Source organism: Aquila chrysaetos, chromosome 10 (genome assembly GCF_900496995.4).
Source record: "Aquila chrysaetos chrysaetos chromosome 10, bAquChr1.4, whole genome shotgun sequence".
In the NCBI taxonomy this organism is placed as follows: domain Eukaryota; kingdom Metazoa; phylum Chordata; class Aves; order Accipitriformes; family Accipitridae; genus Aquila; species Aquila chrysaetos.
The window spans coordinates 35,044,349-35,066,164 of NC_044013.1; the positions used below are offsets into that span (position 1 = coordinate 35,044,349).

General features: G+C 37.9%; 1 protein-coding gene across 1 annotated transcript in view; it reads right to left on the reverse strand.

Annotated features, from left to right (window-relative positions):
• Positions 1-21,816, reverse strand: part of RABEP1 (rabaptin, RAB GTPase binding effector protein 1) — a 53,706-nt gene that overhangs the window by 22,870 nt on the left and 9,020 nt on the right. The window contains exons 2-5 of the mRNA XM_030028929.2: positions 11,560-11,688; positions 9,209-9,412; positions 7,797-7,957; positions 1,253-1,372 (exon numbers count right to left, since the gene is read on the reverse strand). Coding sequence (XP_029884789.1) covers positions 1,253-1,372; positions 7,797-7,957; positions 9,209-9,412; positions 11,560-11,688 — 614 coding nt within the window. The remainder of the gene's footprint in view (positions 1-1,252; positions 1,373-7,796; positions 7,958-9,208; positions 9,413-11,559; positions 11,689-21,816) is intronic.

Sequence of the window (21,816 nt, forward strand, 5' to 3'; positions counted from 1 at the left end):
ACTCTTAAGAACAGAAGAAAAGATAAAAAGGAGAAAAAAAAAAAAAAAAAAAAAAAAAGCATTCTGAGAGCAAGCAAGCAAGCAAGCAAGAAGAGAAGGTTCATGTTTCCTCATCTTCCCGAAATTCATCCTGGCAATGGAAAGGAAGTATTATTTGCGTCAAGAGAAAAAGCAGAACTACCTGGAGAACTATTATTCCTAGGAACATTTCAATCTCAAAAATTTGACCTATAAAGCACAAAGAATCTATGAAGAAGGAAAACACTCAAGCAGGGACTCTCAATCTAGTACAATTTTTTTAGATTGTTAAATGAATTACACCGTTCTCCTAAATCTCAGACAGACCTCCAAGTTGGCATAAAAGGGAAAGGGGGAGGGGGGGGGAAGAGAGAGAGAGAAAGAATTCTAGCAAGTGATGAGCATCTATTTAAATGATTTAAATGAGAATACAGAAGACAAGGAAGGTATTTATTTATATGTCTTATAAAAATCCACATGGTAAGCTACTCTGCAATTTCAGCCTATTTGACTTCCCAAGATAAAATATTTGTAACAGAAGACATCTTCACTTCTGTATAAAACAGTACATTAAATGCAACTGTCTTACAGTGATGTAGATATTATTTACCCTTCACAGCTGATGAGAAAGTTCAATAGGGGTTCTGACATATCTGAAGAATACAAGATTGCTAGATAAGTCACTCACATTGATTTCTTGGCAGCAATGACCAGTACGCCTTTCTATTAATCTGAAATTTGCTTAAATTTTAAGATATAAAAATTCTGATGATATTGCCTCAGTTTTACGCCCAGGATTAGAAAATGAAATATAGCAGATGCTGGATGGAAGTAGATTAAAAGAATTCTGCCAAATGCAAATCTTTCTTTGCCTGCAAGCATGACAACAATCTAAAGGCCAGGCTGTTGGAGAGGCGCAAAGCAGCTATTTTTCTAGAGCTTTTTCTTTTTTATTACCAGTAGACCTGAAGCCATGAAATTTAAGCTAAGCATAGATCACACTCACGTACACACACACGTGTGCGCGCATATGTAACACAACCCTCAAAACAGAAAGATGGGAAAACATATATAGGCCAAATATGTTATTTGAGCTACAGGAGGAAAGATGTACTGCGCATGAAGAGTTTCACAATACACCTTTTTCTCTCTTACAAAATTTGACTTTACTTATCTGCATCAAACTAGCACAATGCAAGATATAAATTAGGGTACAGTTACAATTCCACCTCACCTTTGATGCTTCTAACTCTTTTATTTTTTCTTCAGCTCCTGTCAATTTCTCCTTTAGCGCTGCAATCTCTTTCTCCATAGGCATCACAACCGAACGCAGCTTCTCAGCATCTTCCTGGGCCTGAAGTTAACACAATAAATTATGAATAACACATTATCATAGTTTTCACCACAACAGTTTCCATTATCAGAGACATTTGGAGAAAATGTCTATGCCAACAAAAATAGCTGACTAAACTTCCACTTTCAATACTCGCCTTATTGCTATTTATTTAGTTCAGCAGTCCTCTCTACGACAACAGGCCGATATTACTCCATTCACAAAACGTAGGTAAATTTTAAATCCATGTATGGATTAGGCCATGAATATCTGTTTTTAAAGAGAATGTTAGTAAATCTATCACTCTTGATACTTGGGAGAAAATTTACGGACCAGACATTTCAAAATACGTACACTTTTCTGTTATTAAAGGCCTAACTGTCCTGCAACTTGCTGCCACATAGCACATAAAAAAAAAAGTGTAACACAAGAACTGCATGGTGAGTTATTGGCCATTCACTTATTTACTCATGAACTTAACAGAAAAAGGATCTGCGCAGTAATGTATAGTGTAGCTTTGTTCTGTTTTGGAAGACCATTTTTCAACTTTAAATTATTACGGATGTAGCATCAGGTTTGGGTGTTACTGTACTAAATATTTCAAAACTATATACAGATAATTTATCAAAACCCCCATGATTTTTTCAAAAAGTAGTTCTGAAAAAGATCAAAGCAGGATAACAGAATGAGAAGACTGATATGGGGGGCGTTGGGGGTGGGGGGTGAAGAGAAAGAGCCGGGCAAATATAGCGAGAATTAAAATGAGAATTAGTGTTCAGTGTTCAAATTCAGAATTGCACGTGTCAAAGAGTAGCCCTGACTTCCCCATTTCTTAAATGCTCTGGCTTTCCTTCATGGATGCACTAAAAACTTTCCAAGTGAAAGTAACAGCTCCCATAGACTCTACAACAGCAAGCAGAATGCCTAAATATTCACCACAGTAAAATTCTTCAAGCCATAAAGAATTTAAGCAACGTAATTTGGTTTGTTTTATGTATGAAGGCTCAGAATGCTCAATTGTTCTCTGTCTTCTACTGGAGGAACTCAGCAGGGGAGGGAACGCAGAGAACCATGTCCCAAAGCCGAAGTTTCAAAAGATGACACTTTTCCTAACCTGATCAGCAAAGACAGCCGCTAAAAGATAACATTCATGTCTTGTTTTAAATCTAGACTAGAATGCAGGTCCTAGGGGCTACTCATTTGACTTTCAGTTTCTGATAAGCTTACTGACAACTGTATTCTGAGCAAGACTTTCAGGAAGAAAAATAGACAATATTTTTAACCACTGAAGCTTTCTAAACTTAAAATTAATAGACAAAATAAAATAATGTTGCAATACCTGTCAATTATACAAATGCTACCAGGCCCTTGGGCTCTAAAAAGCTTTAAAGAAAACTCTATAGACAAAACAAAATTAAATTTCCTCATGTTTCATTCACTTCTGCTACATTTTGCCACTGCTAGTTTGCTTGTCCAAAGAGTACAAATAAAATCAGTGAGGAAAGCAAGGGACGTCACATGACGCAGTGAATTCAATACCAGGGACATGTGACGGTGTCACATGTACATACATACCCTGTCACTTGCAGGCAGCAACTCATCAGTCACATTTTTTGAACAGATGGGAGCAGGAGTTCAACTTCAAAGATTGCTTTGTATTTTATTTATTGTATCAGTTCTATTCATTTAATGCTACCTGTAGCCGGCTCATATGGACTAAAGATAGCCCAACATTTTTAAGACTGTTGAATAAGCTTTTTCCTAATTATTCATGATAACTGCAGGAATATTTCATCACCAGTCTGATTTCACACGGTTCAACACTGAATATAGAGCAACAAATGCATCCATGTTGGAACCAACCAGTTCAGAGAAATAGAAAGTTCTCTGAAAGCAAAATCATACTTGTTGAACAGCAGCCAACTGGAAAGACAAAACTGTATCAAATCCCAGGTGACAGAAAAATTGCTCTAGCTTTTACTGCTTGGTAAACAGAGCTGAAGTTTGACACTATGGTTGCAACATATTGCAAACGTTTCCTTTAAAAAAAAGGGCCTGGAGGGGAGGTTGAGGGGGTAAGGATGCATATTAAAGCTCAGTATGATACTGAACTAAACACTCAGAATTAGCCTTTATCTGCTAACAAAATGAGTGCTGGTCACTGGGTCTGCCTTTGAAGGTAAAGTATAGTTACCAAGATGCCCAAATTGAGGTTGAAGTTCCCACTCAAACTTTTAATGAAATATCTATCCTGTCGAAAAATGCTACATAATGATACTGTCACATGTGGCAAGAGGTGCCACAGCATCACATTTCCTGTATTAAAAGGCGTTATTCAGACTCTTCCAGAGGTGTGATCCTTAAAATGTTTATCCTTCAAACTTTTTGCCAAACTAATTTGACTGCCAAAGACCAAGGTTTTACACCTTATCAGCTTGTATTTACTCGTGAGCTAATTAAAAATAAAGCACCCAAACCACTTCTGCCCCAGCAAAACCTGCTTCCCCCAGCACAGCAGCTGAAGAACCCGCTGCAGGGGATCTGCAGATTACAGCGTGAAGATGACACCACAGAGAGAACATGCTAAAAATGAGTCCAAACCACCACACAAAACATTGCATTGCTAGCCTGAACGTCCTTTACTGTTATTCTAACCAACATTTGCAGAATAAAAACCTGGCTAGAGAAATCTCAGGCATTACTGTACCTGAATTTGTTCCTTAAAAACAAGACAAGCAGAAAACACAGACACAATTTGAGAATCTCTCTTTAAAGTAGGAGTAAACCATTCAAAGTTCCTCTAAATCTATTCCACTGTTCTTTATCATTACCAACAAAAGCAGCTTACTGTACATCAGATGTTATGGCCAACTCTGTCACAGAAATCAGATTACTCCCCCCTTCCAATTTCCCCTCTTCTGACTAGTAAGCACACTTCATAACAGGCGGTTTGTCCTTTCTTGCTCTCTCTGTATGCAAAACAACCTATTCTGCAGGTTTCTGCTACTCAGAGTTTGACACAACTGTGCTAAGAGGAGTCTTTATAGTCATCACAGCTCCAACAGCAAACCAGATCATTTCCTGAATGGAAAATGAGGTCTGAATAAAAAGGGACTAGCCAAATTTTGCCAGTGGGCAGGACTGATTCCCACCAAGCCATTATCCAGAGGGAGCCCAGTCATTCCCAGGCAGAGAACTTGCATGGAAGTACATGCTGCTATGGCTAGACTGCTTTTAGCATCTGTGATAACAAAAAACCCAAAACCTATCTGGTATTACAACGCAACAGGAAGATAAAGAGATTTTTACAAATCACCAATACATTTTCTGAAAGATGAATCACTAGGTAAGCATGCTTATCATTAGAACAAAGTATTTACCTTTTTTGAGTTGGGAAGGGAGATTTATAGAATACCCACAAAGTTTTCAGCACAGATTTCTTAGAAATCATTGCTTTATGACAAAAATCACAGAACACACAAGTTTCCTACAGAGATTTGGCAATTTGCAACTTGAAATATATTTACATGGAAAAGCAAAACAGCTGCTTGAAGACAAGTGCATGTGTTCCACCAGACACACTCTTTCTGACAAGAAGATGCTCAAGAATGCCAAATGCCAGGTTTGCAGGCTAGACTTGGATACCTCTGGCGACGTAGTCACAGTCTAGTAAATACAGCTCAAAATAATATGCTTATCAAAACATTACCCACCCGCTCTAAGCGCTCCCAAACCAGGATAAATAACATGCACACTGGAAGCCTGATAAGCACACATACCAAAACTGTACAGTCAACCAAATAAATAAACTTTAAATTCAAAGACATATTTACAGAATTTGGAGCAACATTTGTTATCTACCCCTCATCTCTTTCAGAGGAAAAAGTATGCAGACAACAAGCATAATTGTTAGCAATTATGTGGACACAGTATCAAATTTCACTGATTTTCTCTGTAGTTTAAAATGGATTCTATAGCCAAATTGAACACAACTGAACTGAGATACTATCCAGTCAAGAGAGCCAAGAAGGTTAGCGTCCTGGACTGAAACATATGGCTTGTAATCTTTTCTCTTCTCCGTCCATTCTTCTCACCTCACCTCTCATTGAGAATGCTAGACAATGGTATGGTTTTCTGCTAGTTTTAAGAAATGTGATATATTATATGCTGGTACAGCATCTACTTACAACCCAGAGAGCAAAGTACTTTTTTTCTTTTTCACTCCTTTGAGATGTTTGGAGATTCCTTAGAACTGGCTAGAAGATTAAGATATTTTTTTAAAACTTTCCAAGTTTATGCCTTAAAATAAAATAAATCCACCCTTATAATGGAGCATATAAAGATGGAGGACAAATACAACGTTGTCGGCTGGAAATGCCATTTTGCGTAAGGAATTGATCACAAGTCTTCAAACAGCACATCCCAACTGATCAAGAAAACTCCTCCTTTCACACTGACTGCTGAGGCATGAATATTCATTATTTTGCTAGCCAAACACAGCTTTTTATGGGCTTGGGATTTGCTCGTTTGTTTTTAGGTAAAATTGAACATCCTTTTCCTAATTGTGGTCTAATTCTTAGTCTCCTTGAGGAAAAAACTCACAGGTTTGATGGCAAAGAAGATTAAAAAACCCATGCAAAGCAGTTTAAGCAATTATTTCAAGCTGCACTCTGAAGACTGCATTTCCCCCTCCCCCTCCTATTACATAAAGTACATGTTCCTCTGCTTTACAGGCCTATAAAGCTTTCCAAGCTCATATTAATCAGAGATTAATAAACCAATCACCTTTTCCTTTAGGCTCACAAGGGATATTTATTTCCCTTTTAAAGGAGTATAGTTGAAAATGCTATTTATCTGCTATACTAAACTTCTAAATGCTAACTTGCACATAGTAAAGCCACTAAGCGTAGGTGAGCTGCGCTGTCATTTGAGCTACTTGCAACTCCAACTGTTACATGATCAATACATTCAGATTAAAAAAAATAAAAGCGCTGAGATTTTAGTTACTGCAAAGACTCTCTCAGTCAAGAGAGATCATTTTCTGAAAATTCTTATTGGCAGTTTGTTGGTAATGCACTGTCAGGACTTTTACACTATGAACTCTGCATCTTCTGGGTTGTTTCTACAAGATTCACCACACTGATTCAATTTTGAACCTTCCTTCCAGCTTCGACCAAAGTCTTTTTTCTCTTAATAGGGCTAAAACCTTCTCTTAAAAACAGTTTAAGTCTTAAAACTCCAGTGGCAGTAATTCTGTAGTCAGAACATTGGCAAATAGGCTTTACTATGACTCCTACCTTTATAAATCAGCAGTATATGAAGAGCAGTCTAACTGAATACCAAACAGCAATTATGCAACTACAACTAGCAACATTCAAGAATCTCTTTATAAGTCTCAGGAAAAGAATTCCAATTTGCAACACTAATACTGATTGCTTGTTACAACATAGTAAAAATAGGTAAAATACTTATTATGTGGAATGTTTATGATATTCAATACTGCATTTCTTCTGTTGACAGCAAGCAGAAACAAGGAAATGCAGTGATGTGGCAGATTATCAGATGTTAGTCTATTCTTTTATTGAATATAGGATCATTTATTACACTAAAATTGTCTTAGAATACCTTGAAGACTACTGTACGCCTGCTGAGAAGACAAATTCACTTAAATGCAAGTTTTTACAATATGATAAACAAGATTTTAAAACATTCATCTGTTACAACAGATTCAGTTTCCTTCCTGCCTGAAAGAGAAATACACCAAATCTTCAAGCTCAAAAAAAAAAAAAAAAAAAAAAAAATCCAAACTGAACACAAGGCACCTCAATCTACCTCTATGAACTCTTCTAAGTCACAGATCTTTGATCAACAACAAAATCTTTCCAAGCTCCAGGGCAAATACCTTTCATCACCTAGAGCCTGTTGTTTTGTGACAGCAAGGTTCTGTATTTCCTAGGAAGCCAGTAGTACTGTGTTGCACAAACATGGCTTACCTTAAAGACGAAAGACATTTTAGATATAGTGCCCACTAAAAACCTCAAAAGAAGTTTCTAAGATCTGAGAAAAGGAATAAAGGTGCAGAAGTGTAAAGGAAACTATAAATCTGCAGTCAATCCAGAAAAATCTAAAAGGGGCTTTACTTGAGCTCATTTGACATTATGACAAGAGACTTTACAAGGCCTCCTGCTTTTACAAGCTGAAGGCCAAACCTTACCATCTTCTCAGGTGCAATCCTCTTACTGAATCCACATAATCAGGTACAATACCTTTACGGATTCAAATGCAGGATTAGGTCATGATGACTTCCATGAACAAAGAGCTGAAAGTTGGCAGAACGAGGCTATGTGTGTTTCTGAGGAATTATAGCAGGCCGTAGAAATGAACTCATGCATAACAACACAAGTGTATCTTGAAACAAAAATTGAAGAACTAGATTTCAATGTACCTTTTTCATTTCATTTTCTAGGTTTTCTTCCTCTTGACCTTCAGACAATCGCCTTCTTAACTCAGCTATTTCACGTTCCACATTTTCTCGATATTGATTCCACTGAGCTCGCTCTTGCTCCAACCTGTGATGATACTGGAGCTCATAGTCACGAACAGTCTCTACAAAACAGCATTTTCAAAACTTATTTTTCATGTAAGGTAAAAAACAGAGCTTTAGGAACTCCATCTCTAACCAGTCAGTGATTTATCACAATTGATCAAAACTATGACAACAGTGAACTCTTCCTTCCTCTCTCTTCCCTTTGACTCTTTGCCCAAAACCCAACTACATTAAGCAAAACATCCAAAGGAACTGCATCTCAATTTGTACCATCACTAGAACACAAACAAACAAGCCCCCAAAACCATCTAACTCCTAATTTCAAAGTAACGTACATGTCTAACATCCTATTTGGCAGCATATTTTGTACCTCCAAGCACATACAAACTTCCAAAACCCTACTTATCTACTCCAAAACGCAAAGGAACTAGAACTTCTCACACAGCTTTCATTTCCCTATTATTACTACCACCCCTTCAGGTAAGGGGCTGTCTTTGTTTACATATGGACAGCAGCTGGCACAACTGAGCCTTCATCTAGGTTCATGTATCTCTGTAGATCATAAATAAACAGAAATTTGTGTACTGAATATACATGAAGATTTGTCTTCTCTGGGGGAAAAGCATAATCAGGTGATGGAAAAACTCCCGCCAGCCAACAGGCTGTGGGCTCAGGATACTGTGAATCCTGTTTGTGAACCTTTAAGAAAACAGCCAGTTATGGCAACAGTTTGTCCCCAGTTTACATCCTGCATGTTGTTCCTTGCACATAGTTTGTCTCAGAAACATCAACAGCTGTGCAACATGCAAACATAACAAATATTATCTCAGAACTATCAAGAATAAAAAAAAAAAAAAAGACCCACAACTGATGCATGTTCAGTCACTAGCTTGGGGAAAAGTCCATGTGATGGTACTGGAGGGACACTGAACTGTCTGACAGCAGAATTATGTTTACACAGAAGAAAAGAGAATCATGCTGTCAGTCTAAAGCTGTTTTCAGACTTGTCAAATTACATGCATTATACTCATCTTCCTGGAAGGATGAAGTATCACAAAAATGCTTTGCATATATGTGGGAGCTCCCATTTCCAAGATTCCTTCTAAATTCTATCCTCATATTAACAGAAAAGAATCTCCAAGCTCCTTTTCACAAACTTAGGAACTACACTTCATCTGTCAGTTCTGTAGCCCAGTTTTGCCAACCATGAAAAACAGCTATCCATATCCTGTGCAAGGGCAGGCACAAATCGCTAAACGCATATTAAAGAGGTGTCTGATCTTAGTGGTAGCAGCTTGCTGGGTTGTTACCTTTCATAATAGCTTGTAGTGAAGCTACTTCTTCTTGCCACTGTCTCTTCACCTCATCGATAGCTTCCTGCTTTGTATTCTCAGATACAGTAGCTATAGCTTTGATGTTCTCCATTTCAGCATGGGCTTCCATCAGCTGGGTCCGCAGTTGTCCCAGATCATCTTGGGCTGCTTGGAGCACTGCATTTTGTCTTTTCAGGTCCTCTGAAAGGAAGTATTATTTACATTTAGCTTGATTAATAAATTCAATCTGTACTTCAATCAAAGTATCCATTGTTGCTATGGCAAAGAACAGTGCTCTAATAACGGGGTGAAGGAAGCACTGATATTAAAGCACCTACCCATAACAACCGAACAAATGTTAGCAGGTATCTTTAGGGAATATTATTTCTTGACTTCGCTTGCCCTTGCCTTTTATTAAAAAAGTACCTTCTCATGGATGCAGCCACAAAGCAGACACTGTAGATATAACCTATGAATCAATATACCTGATGAAAGCGAACTGTGCTTTTAATTAGTTCGTTATTATTTAACTCATTCTGGTAAAGAATCTGGAACAGATAAGAACAGACAGGAAGCCAGTTCTTCCCCCATTTTTGGCACCAACTTGGTCCTGAATTTGGATAGAACACTTCCTTGAACAGAAACACTCTGTGACCACTACATGGAGCCCATGTAAGAAAACTATGCAGCCTAATTTGCTCTTTACCATGGCTTTGCTAAAACTGAGCTTCTACTAAAAAAAGGGATACATTCAATGGAACATCCACTACTTCTCTAATTGTTGCAACTATAAACAGAAATTAAACCAATTTCACATTATCCTCCTGAGTTTTCAGTTAATCTGAAGCAAAAAGCTCTGGAAGATATACATATATTATACAATTCATTCCAAAAGCACTAACACAAAATATAGTTTTATGCCCATATAGCTTATTTCAGTGGCACTTTTAACAGAAACATCTGGCCAGTGTACAACAAACACCAAGCTATCTCCATGTATTTCCCTCAATACCAAAAAGCTTAATCAATCCTGGTGCCCAACACCTTACCCCTTGATAGAGAATATGGAACCCAGAACTAATGGGGTACTCAAAAGGGCATTAATCCTCATGTAAAAAAACCAAGATCCTGTGGCATTTATATTACTTAGTTCTCAAAAAACAGTATTAAGGATGGGTTGCAACAGTCCCAATGTACATTTAGGAAAGGGTCTTGGAGAACAGGGAGGGCAAAAAAGCTTTGGCGGGGTTGGGGGGAAGAGAAAAAAGTACTTGCTTGTATATTCTCCTCTGGTATCCTTTCACTTCAGTACATGTGAAACCTGGATTATTTTTTTTTTCCCCTCATCACTATTTTTATTTTCTATTTTTCAACTGTTCTGAAAAGGAAGAATTATTGCTGATCTCATCAGTAGTGTCTTGTATCTTAAATTTCCTTTCATCCAGCTTCTAGAAATACAAAGAAACAGGTCTTCTGTATGATCTGATCTTCATTATGCCTGTTGTATTTCTGCCCTCATAAGCTTATAGAAGCAGCTGCAGTCTTAATGCATTATTTTTTGGCTCTACTTTCATATGTTAAGGACAGGAAAATCATCAGGATTAGAAATAAATCAATTTTGCTCTCAGAACAACAGCTATCTCTACTCTCCAAATCTTCATCAGATATTTGAGCTCATATGGTTCAAATTTTCCTATAAAGAATGTTATTGAAATAGATGCCCTTGGCTGGTATTAAAACTTTTATAATGTTTGTCTGCTTACATTCTACCTCAGATGGAAATTTAAGACAAATTAATACTACATAAAAAAAGCTAGCCACAAAGTACAAACAGCACACTATCTAGACTATGCCTTTCCACTTACCAGATCAGCTGCTGTTCAGAGAAAACAAGCACAGCATGACTTCAGAAAGTTAGAATTAAAACTCGGTGGTGGTGTTTCTGAGTGTACATCAAGTTGCTCTGCTAACTCCTAACCAGGCAGGCAAATCTTTAAATTTAATTCTAAAAATTCATTCTAGGAAGCTAAATAGCCACGTACTGAGTTTTACTCTCTGCTTGTCTCTTCTGTTATTATATCTGTTTTAAAGACTACTGTCATTTTTCCATTTTTGGCATATCAGACAACAACGTCTTAACTCACTAGCCACGCTGAATATGCAGTCAACTATCCCAGCAGAAAAGCCCCTTAAATCCTAATTATCCTTAACTAAAAAAAAAAAGCATGTGGTGTGCATGGGTAAATGGGGAGTAGTAGTTGGCATTACAAAGGTTATTCTTCATACGGGGATTAACTGAAGATGAAGTTTTATAAACTTCAGAATAATTCAGAGAATTGAAAACTTACCTTCCTTAGCCAAGTATAGCTCCTTAAATTTTGCTCTCTTTTGATTAAATTCTTGCTCAAGTTGCTGCTTTGTGCGCAGAAATTCTGCATTGACCTTTTCCAATTCTGCTACTCGCTGTAGAAGAGCAACTAAATATAAAACAGAAGATAAGGTATGTCACTAACAGTGAAGGCATCCCATTCTGCAAGTTTGAGGTTTGGGGCTTATTCTTTTAAAAATATCTTTACTCATTAGCTCAGATGTTGCCCCATGATATACCAGGACAACTAGTGAGAGTCCTTTAAGCAACAAAGGAAGATAAGTTTTCTAGACTGTAGCACCAAATTGTAATTAGACATCTTCACAGCACTAGAGGTGCATGTGGCAGGGAATTCTGTAGAAAACAATCAATTTCTCAAAGAAAACCACAATTTTCTATATACAATGAAGGAAGAAACCGAAAAAAACCACCGCCAGAATTATTTCTATTGGTGCTTCTTTCCAAAAGACTGGGAATTTAGTCACGAGGCACAGGAACAGTGTCTGAAGGCTGAGCAACAAAGCTCCAAGTTCTCAAAGGCTATGGTCAAAGAAAACAAAGTGACAGCTGCTCAGCTAAAAACTAAAGCACAGAAAAACCCGTAAGCTAAAAATTAGATGCCATTATCTTTCCCGTCTTCAGTTCTGCACGTTCACCAAAAGAAGGTAAACCAGACGACAGAGAAGTTTGCCAGAAGATGACCACAATCTATAGAGAAATAACTGATCATAAGATCAAACTCTCCTCATTTCCAGCAGGTAAAAATCCTCAAGAGCACACACACATCACACTATTTTCCATATTTTCCAGTATTTACCACATTAGCAGTTGATCTGGTGGTGCGACAAAAGAGGGAACTGTAGGAAGTCCACAAAGCACCTGAAGATTGTTACTATACAGTTATTATTGGAAAAAACACAATACCATTGTATGATGCTATAAAAATCATGTAATATTCATCTTCATGTGCAATCTTAACTTCTCTGCACCTCAAGAAGTATAGGTCTGGTTTAGATGCCAGACAGTTTCATATTGCACACCTCAGAATTCAAATATGAAGTAGAAAAAAAAGACAGATGAGCTAGAACAAAATCCATCTCCATGCTGCAATGCACTGGGCAAATAATGTTTCTCTACACAATTCTCTATCTGTTCTGCAAAAGCATTTTATGGACGTGTCCCAACTGTCACGCAAAGCTGAATCACTTCTTTTCAGTTATAGCCTCTGTACAGCACAGACTAGATACATACAATATTGATCCATCAGAAGTGCTTACTTATCACACCCAACGCACTTCCCACCAAAAGCAAGTAGTGAAAACACAGTACAAAGGCTACATGACTTCAGCAGCAAACATTTATCCTTACAAACAGCTGGAATCGGATCTAGAGCTTACAGTGGTAAAACACTGGACGGTCAATGCCATTGAGATTGGGTGAGTTATATTTCTTTTTAGTACCAGATGACTTAAGAGTATGAGCAGACACAAACAAAAGGACCTTTTAAAAGCACAGGTATGTTTTACTGATTGCTGGTTATGAGGGCTTATGGTGTTACAAAATGCAGCACTTAATCTGTTCAACTCTATGTCAGATAAAAGGTACATGCAGATACAGGACGAAAGAAATGTTTATGTTGCTTTTTTATTGAAAACCTCATTTTGGTTTTTTATCACCTTACATATCAACACATCAGTTTTTCTGGCCGGCAACCCATACCTGGATAGTGCAAAGCCAACTGCACTGGACTATTCTCCAGAAAACAAAGGGAACCTGTAGCAAAGACAACACGCTGAGTGCAAAGCTTCAAGTGAGTTAGGAAAGCAGATGGATCAAAACCAGGAAAGAAATAGCACACATGAAGCCAGGCCCAGGTAGCAAAACTCTTCCCAAGGCTCAAGAGTCGCCTTTGATGTCTTGCTGAAGTCTTCCAAAGGGAAAGGGTTTGCCTACATTTCCACTCCCCGCTGACTTCTGAGAGAGGGTGATGCTGCCAGCAAAGCTGCTTCCCGCAGCCCGGGGGGAGAGGAGCTCGCTTGCTGGCCCTGGCCAGGGCCCCTGCGCAGCAACGCCTGCTTCACACCTCTGAGGAACAAAAAGCGATGCTTGGCTCTAAGGAGGTGGTTTTGATCTCACAGTTTCAGCTCTTGAAAGGAAACTATTAGAGGCACTAAAGCCCAAGTGAACTGTAAGCCGTGGTTAGGGGCAGGTCGCTAAACCCCACAGGTCCAGCCAGCCAGCTCTGCATATGCAGTTACCGGTCAGGAGGCCTGAAGCCACACGCACACATTCAAATCAAAACAAGGAGGAATCTGGACATTGCTCACCTTACAAACACTGTTTGACAGCCATACAAAAAAATGTTTAATTCTAAAATTACTAATTCTGAAAGTTAACAAATCAACTGCAGACATCAGTCAACACCCCCCCGCCAAGACTCAAGCACTCCTTGTTTACTTGTTTCCCTTTCCATCTTTCTTTTGCAGAGAGACAGTAGCAGCTGTGCTACTGCTCTCATCAGAAAGCTGTTGTGCAAAGCAACCCAGTCGTATTTCTTCTAGAGGTGAGAGGTGCTTCTGCTGAGGATGGAAGGACGAGAGATCACCACAAGAGCAGAAAGTTCAAGCGCTTTAAGCTGGAGAAACAACAGACTCACCCTTTTAAAATCCTCTGGCCCAAACAGAAAGAGGGATGGCAGAGTCACCAAGCAGGAAATACAATTTAAATATTTACAGCTTTACAGTATTCACCCTCTCTGCAGCCTGGCAGTTATAAGTAAAAAATAATAAATAAATAAATAATCAACCCCCACCATAACAGAGCTCTGGCAGCTGTCAGGACCAGCTGTAGGCATTCAAAAAAATGAGCAGTTTAAGATCTCAACTGCAAGTCATGCATTACTGCAACTGTGTATTAACATCATTCTTTCTATTCAGATACTAGGCTTAAAATGTTTTTACCACCTGTGCTACGTATATGGCTCAGTACAGACCTTAGCATAGCTACATTGCAGTGATACAAGGCACATGAACTTGAGGACAATAAGCTATGCAACACATCGACCCCCTACAACGCAGGTGCATAAAAAGTAAATGCAAAAGAAGGTTTATTTTCTAAGACAGCATGACAACTACCTCCTTTCTACTAAGTGTAGTGATTCAGTTCACAAAAAAATTATTTTCTTCTCTGGGGGTATGATTTGTATGATAGCCATACAGACACTCCACTTTCCAAAACGAAAGCATGACCCCAAATCTGAACTGCCTGATGCAGGTACCCACCGGCTACGTGACACAGATTAAAGTCCGCCTGGACATGCACTGAAGTCAATGGCAGTAAATGGACTCATTCATAGACTTTCAATTGGGCCTCTATCATTTATAGCTCACTTCTTGCTCTGAATTTAGGTCCAACTCACACAGGTCTGTAACAGAGCCGAAAAAGAAAACTTTTTATTTGCCATCATAGGCTATCAACTTAAAAAAAAAAAATCCCCAAACCAAAACATATATTTTGCGGTGACAGTATTCATTAATTTGCCAGAGTCACTGTCCCTGTGCTCCTGTTTCCGTGCACAGAAATGCAGCTATCAATGTTTAGCAACACTGATGAAATATATAGTAAACAAAGCCCGATAGATGGTCAGTTCTGCTGGAGCTATGCCTGACTGAAATCGGATCTTGTGTTACACATGAGATCAGAACAGGCACAGAACATGCTGTATTTCTTAAGAGCAGTAGTGTGGAAGAGCTAATTCCCTAATTAGGGCCCTAACTCATCAAGAAACAAACAAAAAACCTGAAGACCCATTTTGTTAACTCCTGAAATAGCACTGAGAAGAATTTAAATTAAAATTGATATGCCAAACTGAAAAACAAACAAGAAGTCCCTTTGGCCAACAATTTATTAGTTGTAAATCGCACTTTTTTTCCCAGCATATTAGGGCAAATAGACTACTGATGACACAGATAAGACATGCCAATTAAGTTACTAGCTTTGTTTCTAATGAACAACACAGATTTTGCAGACACTTCAGGTCAGATGCAGGGATCATGATCTCCCTGTTTAACACCAAGATTATAGCAAAGTACAGCGCATGCTATTATGTGGCTTAATCAGGTAGAAGAATTCAAAAGAAGGGCAGCAAAATTCATTTCAGAGTGGAGTCATCAATTTACAGGAGAACCATGAAATTATTGGAGTACACAAAGAAAAACTCTGGTGAAAAAGATATAACTTTCTCTTAACCCACTACACAGCAAAATTTCAATTAAAGGAAAACACAGGAACAAACATACATTTCTTATTGGCTAATTACTTAAATGCTGTTCCACAGATCAGCTCCCAAAAGGATTAAATTTTATGTATGACAAAATTTCCAGTTACACAAACATGTAGTGACCATTCCAGAACTAAGACAGACAAAGCTGATTATCAATAAGACTATTTTTGAGTACTAGGTCTATTTATAAAATTAATGCCACAAAGCTTTCTACTTGATATTTAAAGAGTCAAACATGACATCAAGAGTTCAGTCCTACATAGCTGAAATATGAAAAACAGATCAGAAAAAAAACCCTATATATACAATAAACTTTCTGGAGACAAAAAAACCGAAACCCACTTCGGTCATACTTCTGTCATTTTCCACCTCTTTCTTTTCCTGTCATGATTGCTTGAGACAGAAGTAAGGAGAAATAAAAATATATGGCTACCCATTTTTCTTCATGCTTATTTCCTAAGAGTACTAATTTTCATCCATCATGACATCACATTGGAACAACAATTACATTACTATATAAATTTTTAATCTAAGAGTCTGCCACTAGGACGTGTATTTAGATTGCAAAAAGCTTTTCTTTATTTTCTTCAAAAAGGATTTGACTTAAAAAAAACAAAACCAACACAACAACCCCCCAAACCCCCACATTCTTAAAATATACTCCAATACAGTTGTTCTGTAACAGGCACCCTGAAGTAAAGGAACGGATTATGGTTCTTTTAATAAGCACATCGAACAGAAATAATTCCTGACTTATGAAATGGAGGTTGCTTTATTTCCAAGGAACAAAATTTGCCCTTACACACAGATATTCAGCAGCAGCAGACCAAACTGAAATAAAAAAAGAGGAAGAAAAGAATTATTTGCTTTTCCCAAACTTGCATTTGGAAGCATCAAGCGTTTTATTTACCTGGACAAATGACTAAAGCTTACTGGTCAGCATACACTTCTCTAGATTTATTTGAGGACAGAGAACTACATCAGACTTCTCCCTCACCACCTTCATTTTCAGAGTGACAACAAATCCTTTTGGATTGTCACACCTCTCCTTTCTGGAGTACTTCACTGAATGCAATGATGATAACTAAGCTACAGAAGAGGAGGAAAAAAAAAAAGGGGGGGGGGGGGAGATTCTAACTTGCAGCTGTGCAATGGAAGACACGCTGTTGCTTGCCAATATTACCACCAGTAGTTCTGCAGAAGTAACTGTTAGGCAGTTCCCCATTTTGGGCAGCATGGCTTTCTGAGACATTGCAGTCATCCAACAATTTCTAGTTTATTGTACAGTTGAAGGCTATTTGACATCTACAATTTGTTCTCTATTGACTAAACACTCACAGGCAAACAATCCAGTACAAATTTAATGCTATATACATAAAAACTTAGTGCTGCTGACAAATGCAGATATCACAATGAAGAATTGAGCCTTGCTGCATCATATGTTACAATACCTTTTTCTTTATTGCAGTAAATCAATAACTGCAAGATCAAAAATATTCAACTGAGTACTGCATGTTACAAACATCTAACCACATTATAAATACTATATTAACAAGTGGAAGTTTGCAATATACTATTAAAGTTTGAAAGTAGTATTATTTTTTCATTGAAGTTGAATGACTGACACATACCTTTCCACTATAACTTGTGGTCTCAGTATTGCCTATTCCTACTCTTTATTTTCCTTTTTTATGTTAAACACTGTATGACATGCTACATTAAGGATCTCAGAAAAAAGAAAAAGCCGCCACCAAGTTAAAATAATTAAAATCTAAAGAAAAGGAGGTGTTTGAATAAATGGGAAGATTATCTTCCCTTTGTTTTTGTTCTCTTCTTGATTGAATTATGGAAGAGAAAACACAGGTCCTTTAAATGGCTTAATTAATCCTGCATAGTTGAATAGCAATAACAACTAAGTAATGTTTGACATGGTATTGTAAAAACTTGCGTAGCTGTTTATATAACCATCTTCATGGCATTTTACACGAGTTGCTTGCATTTCACATGTGCATCATCTCTAAAGATCTTGTTCCTGGGTAGCTGGGGTAGCTGCTATTCACTATAAAGCATTGTTCAAGATCAGCACCAAAGTTACATCTGGTGCTGCTGGTTTAAAACGATGCAGAACTGTACAGCAGGCAAATGTATGAGAGAGCATTTCCAGGTTCAGGCCAAACACCAATACCAAAAATGTCACTTAGTACTTGTCAGTAAGACAACATATCGTCCTGTATCTTTGATGTGCAACCATTTTTACTGTATTCTTCCCAAAGTATGTTTATACAGCAAACATCTTCATGCATAATTACACAGAAAAAAGCCAACATACTGTTTCTCCTTCCCCATTTTTTTCCACTTCCGCTTCCCACTTTTTCTCCCTTTTCACAGGGCTCACAATATGTTAACTACTTCCTTGCTTTGTTACTGCCTCCCTCATCTTCTTTCTTGGACACAAACCCAGGCAGTTGCTGTTCTGGGGTCCAAAGCTCCATCCCCTGACACTCCATTTGTACTCAATAAAGGGGAATCAGACCTGACTTCCTCCCAGTTTTGATAAGCCCACTTTATGTGATGAGTAATGCTCCTCACCTCTTCTACACATTTAGTCATTCTGGCCCCAGGTAACTTAAGTCTAGTTTTACATTTATGCTTAGTTAAACATTATTTATATTAGACTGCAATGGAACAGTGTTCACTCACATCAAGTATCACAGGAATGCAACTAATCATACTAATCAACTATGTCCACGTTGACAGAAGTGGGCTTTTTTTTTCCAGCAATTTACGTTTCATTTGCTAAAAGCACCATTTCTTCGCAAGGACAGTCCCCTACTTCCATTACTATAGCCTGGCTTTTCCTACATCCCTTATCATAGTAGCTGGTTCTTTCCTTCACTGTTTAACTAGCATTGCCATCAGACCTCTCAGTTTTGTGCACACGCTTAATTTTCTCCACAGAAGTTTCAACTCGATGAGTTGGTGAGAGGTTTTGCCACCATTAGTTTTCATTGCCACCAGTGATGTTTTGGTGGGGAGAACAATTCCTCATAAAATTTCAAGAAAACACTATTTGTTCACATTTTTTCAAGAGGATCAATCACGCTTTGTCCCTCATCAATTCAGTGATAACTTAAATAGGGCAGCAGTGGATGAACCACAGTGTTGGAAAAGTCAACTGGACATCACAATAGATGGTATCCTATATAAAGCATTTTGGCTGCATCCTAATGCTACCATCAGTGAATCTTCTCAGAAATGCAGTCCTGGTAAGCTTGAATGCATATCAGAGTATTTCAAAAGTCAACGGCAAGCTACAGTCTGGTGAACACAGACACTCTGAATTCATTTATAGCGACACAAAATGGAGAGAACTGAGCTACCAATCTCATTACAATCATCAGCATTTTCCGTGCTCTCTCAGTGCTTGTATCTTATTCCCCTTGCTTTAACCATTTTTCATTTTAATAACCGCTCTTTACAAGAGGATCAATTTTTAAAAGCAGGAAAAAAGCTCGATGACTTCTTGGGTTTATGAAGGGTTTATTTACTCTACAGGCTGTGTACATTTACTCAAACTAGTCACTGCTTGAGCAAACAAGAGCATGGTGATGGCAGCACAAAACTCAGCGAAGATTAAGTACCCATATTGGTCACATTTCTCTAAAAGGGTTCACAGCTTGCACTCAGTGTCATTGCTGCTACGATTACACCACTATCAGCTCAAAGCTAGCCTAGTTAGATCTACATACCCTGCAGTCACAGCCTGACTTGATCCCCCTTGGCAAAGCTTTTCGAGCACTTAATACATCTAAGCTTAAACAATGCATCTGTCAAACAGATGCACCACTCCTTTTATTTCATCAGTCTGAGCCTACCTCAATAACTGGTAAGCTAAACATTCAACATAAGGTATTTTAAGCAGACACACAGAGGAGGCTCATTCAGCCTGTAACAAGACCTCCAGCAGAGCCACCTATTCACCTTCCACAGTAGTTTAAAGCAAGTCCCCCCAAAATGTCAAGTCGCTTAATTCTTCTTACCGAAGCAACCCTGAAAATATCAATGAGTCTTCGTATTTATGCAGAAATGCTTCTGCCAAGCTTTTCCACACTACCGCATCTCATCATTTTTATGATATAACCACAAAATTCAGAACATGATTAAACTACTTCATGTGGCAATTACACTTGGCAGTGAGGTTTTCAGTGGATCTTGCCTTGCAAGAAAAACAAAATTTAAATTGAGGCTATTGTCTGTTTTAATAAACCATCAGAAATCTGCTGTTCTGATCAAATAGGAATATTTCAGATTGACAGATATTTACGGAGAAATTGTGACACGCACTTCACTATACAGGAGACCACTTACACAATTTGTCACTCTTAACACCACTAGTATAAATGTTTTCTTAAAAGATAAACATTTGCTAAACCCAGACAACAAACTCAGTACTGATTTTGTTTCAAGATAATATAATTGCTGACTCATTTTCAGTGGGAGGGGAAAAAAAAACCCTTTAACTCCTTATAATATGTTTATCACTTCACCTACAGATTTATTAAAGGCTTTCCTCTTTTGGTGAAAAAAGTGAATAAAGTATGACTCAGCTCTCAGGGGAAAGAAAAAAACACACCAAAACAACCCTACTGCATTGTTCTCTTTGATGAAGTAATTTAATATATAAACCAAAACCATTCCATTAATTCAAAAATTCCCCCAGATACCACTAGTCTGAGATCTCATGCTGTCTTGCCATTTGTCATAGTGACAACAATTGAGGTGTAGCTTTGAGAGCATTCAGGCTACAGACCACCCCAAATACTCTGCTTCCCAATTTCTGAGCAGAAAGAACAAATTAATGACGACCTAATACACTTAAAAATTCAAAAGGAAGGTAACAAAAGTGAAATATTCAGTTGGAGAGATAAGCACATAACCAAGAAAATTAATGCGGAGAAAACCAAAAAAAAGTCACTGTTTGTGAAATTTATATAGGCAATGGCTTCTCTAGTTTACCACTGCTACAGGTATGAGACTGCCATTTAAAGCAAATCAGCATCTTTGTGGACATTTTCAAAAGCTGACAATCAATAATAGCATGCAAACTCACTTCTGCATGTGCAGCTACCAGACAGCACTACTGTACTTCTCCGGGTACCAGAAAAGCTTCAGAAATAGCAGTAATTCATCCATAATCCAAGAGTTATGAATGTGACCAAGCAGCACAAAAGGGAGTTAACACCAGATTTCTTTCTGTCTGTGGTTTCCTATCCCTTCCTACATAATTTGGCCACTCAAATTGGTAGACAGAATAAACTGAGAAAGGGAAAGGTGAGACTTAGTTTCAAGGAATAGTAATTTAAAAGTGTTAGTTGTCAGAAAAGCAGGTTGCAGGCATGAAAACATGATACCTTAGAGTAGCCACTTAAAGGACATAAATCTTAATAAATGGCCTGGAGAATATTGTTGCCAGATGTATTTATGGAGACACTGTGGTGATAAATACAGTGTGACAAATAATAAAAGATGATTAACATCTTTATTTGATAAGGAACAGGATGCAGTTCCTATCATTTGGAGGAAGGTTTCTACAGCAATTTAATAGTTTCCCCGAGAACAACAGAATACTACTCCCCCAAGCCTCTATAATCTATTTCTTGACAGAAAACACTGCCATCTTTCTATATATTCATAATTTTTGCCACCACTTGTCAACCAAATGAATTCCTGAACAGTTAAAATGGAAGAAAATCCTCCTCCAGCATGAAATTTTCAAAAATTTTTAAATACGCTTGGGGTATAAGCAATACAGAACATGAAGACTTTACTAAGCCTGCAGTTATGATAATTTTAAGTCAACTTAAGTACTGGTGGTCATCTAAAAGGGTAACTCAGTACTACCACCTCACCCTGACCACACATGCCTTTTATCCTCACCATGCTACAAGAGCCTTT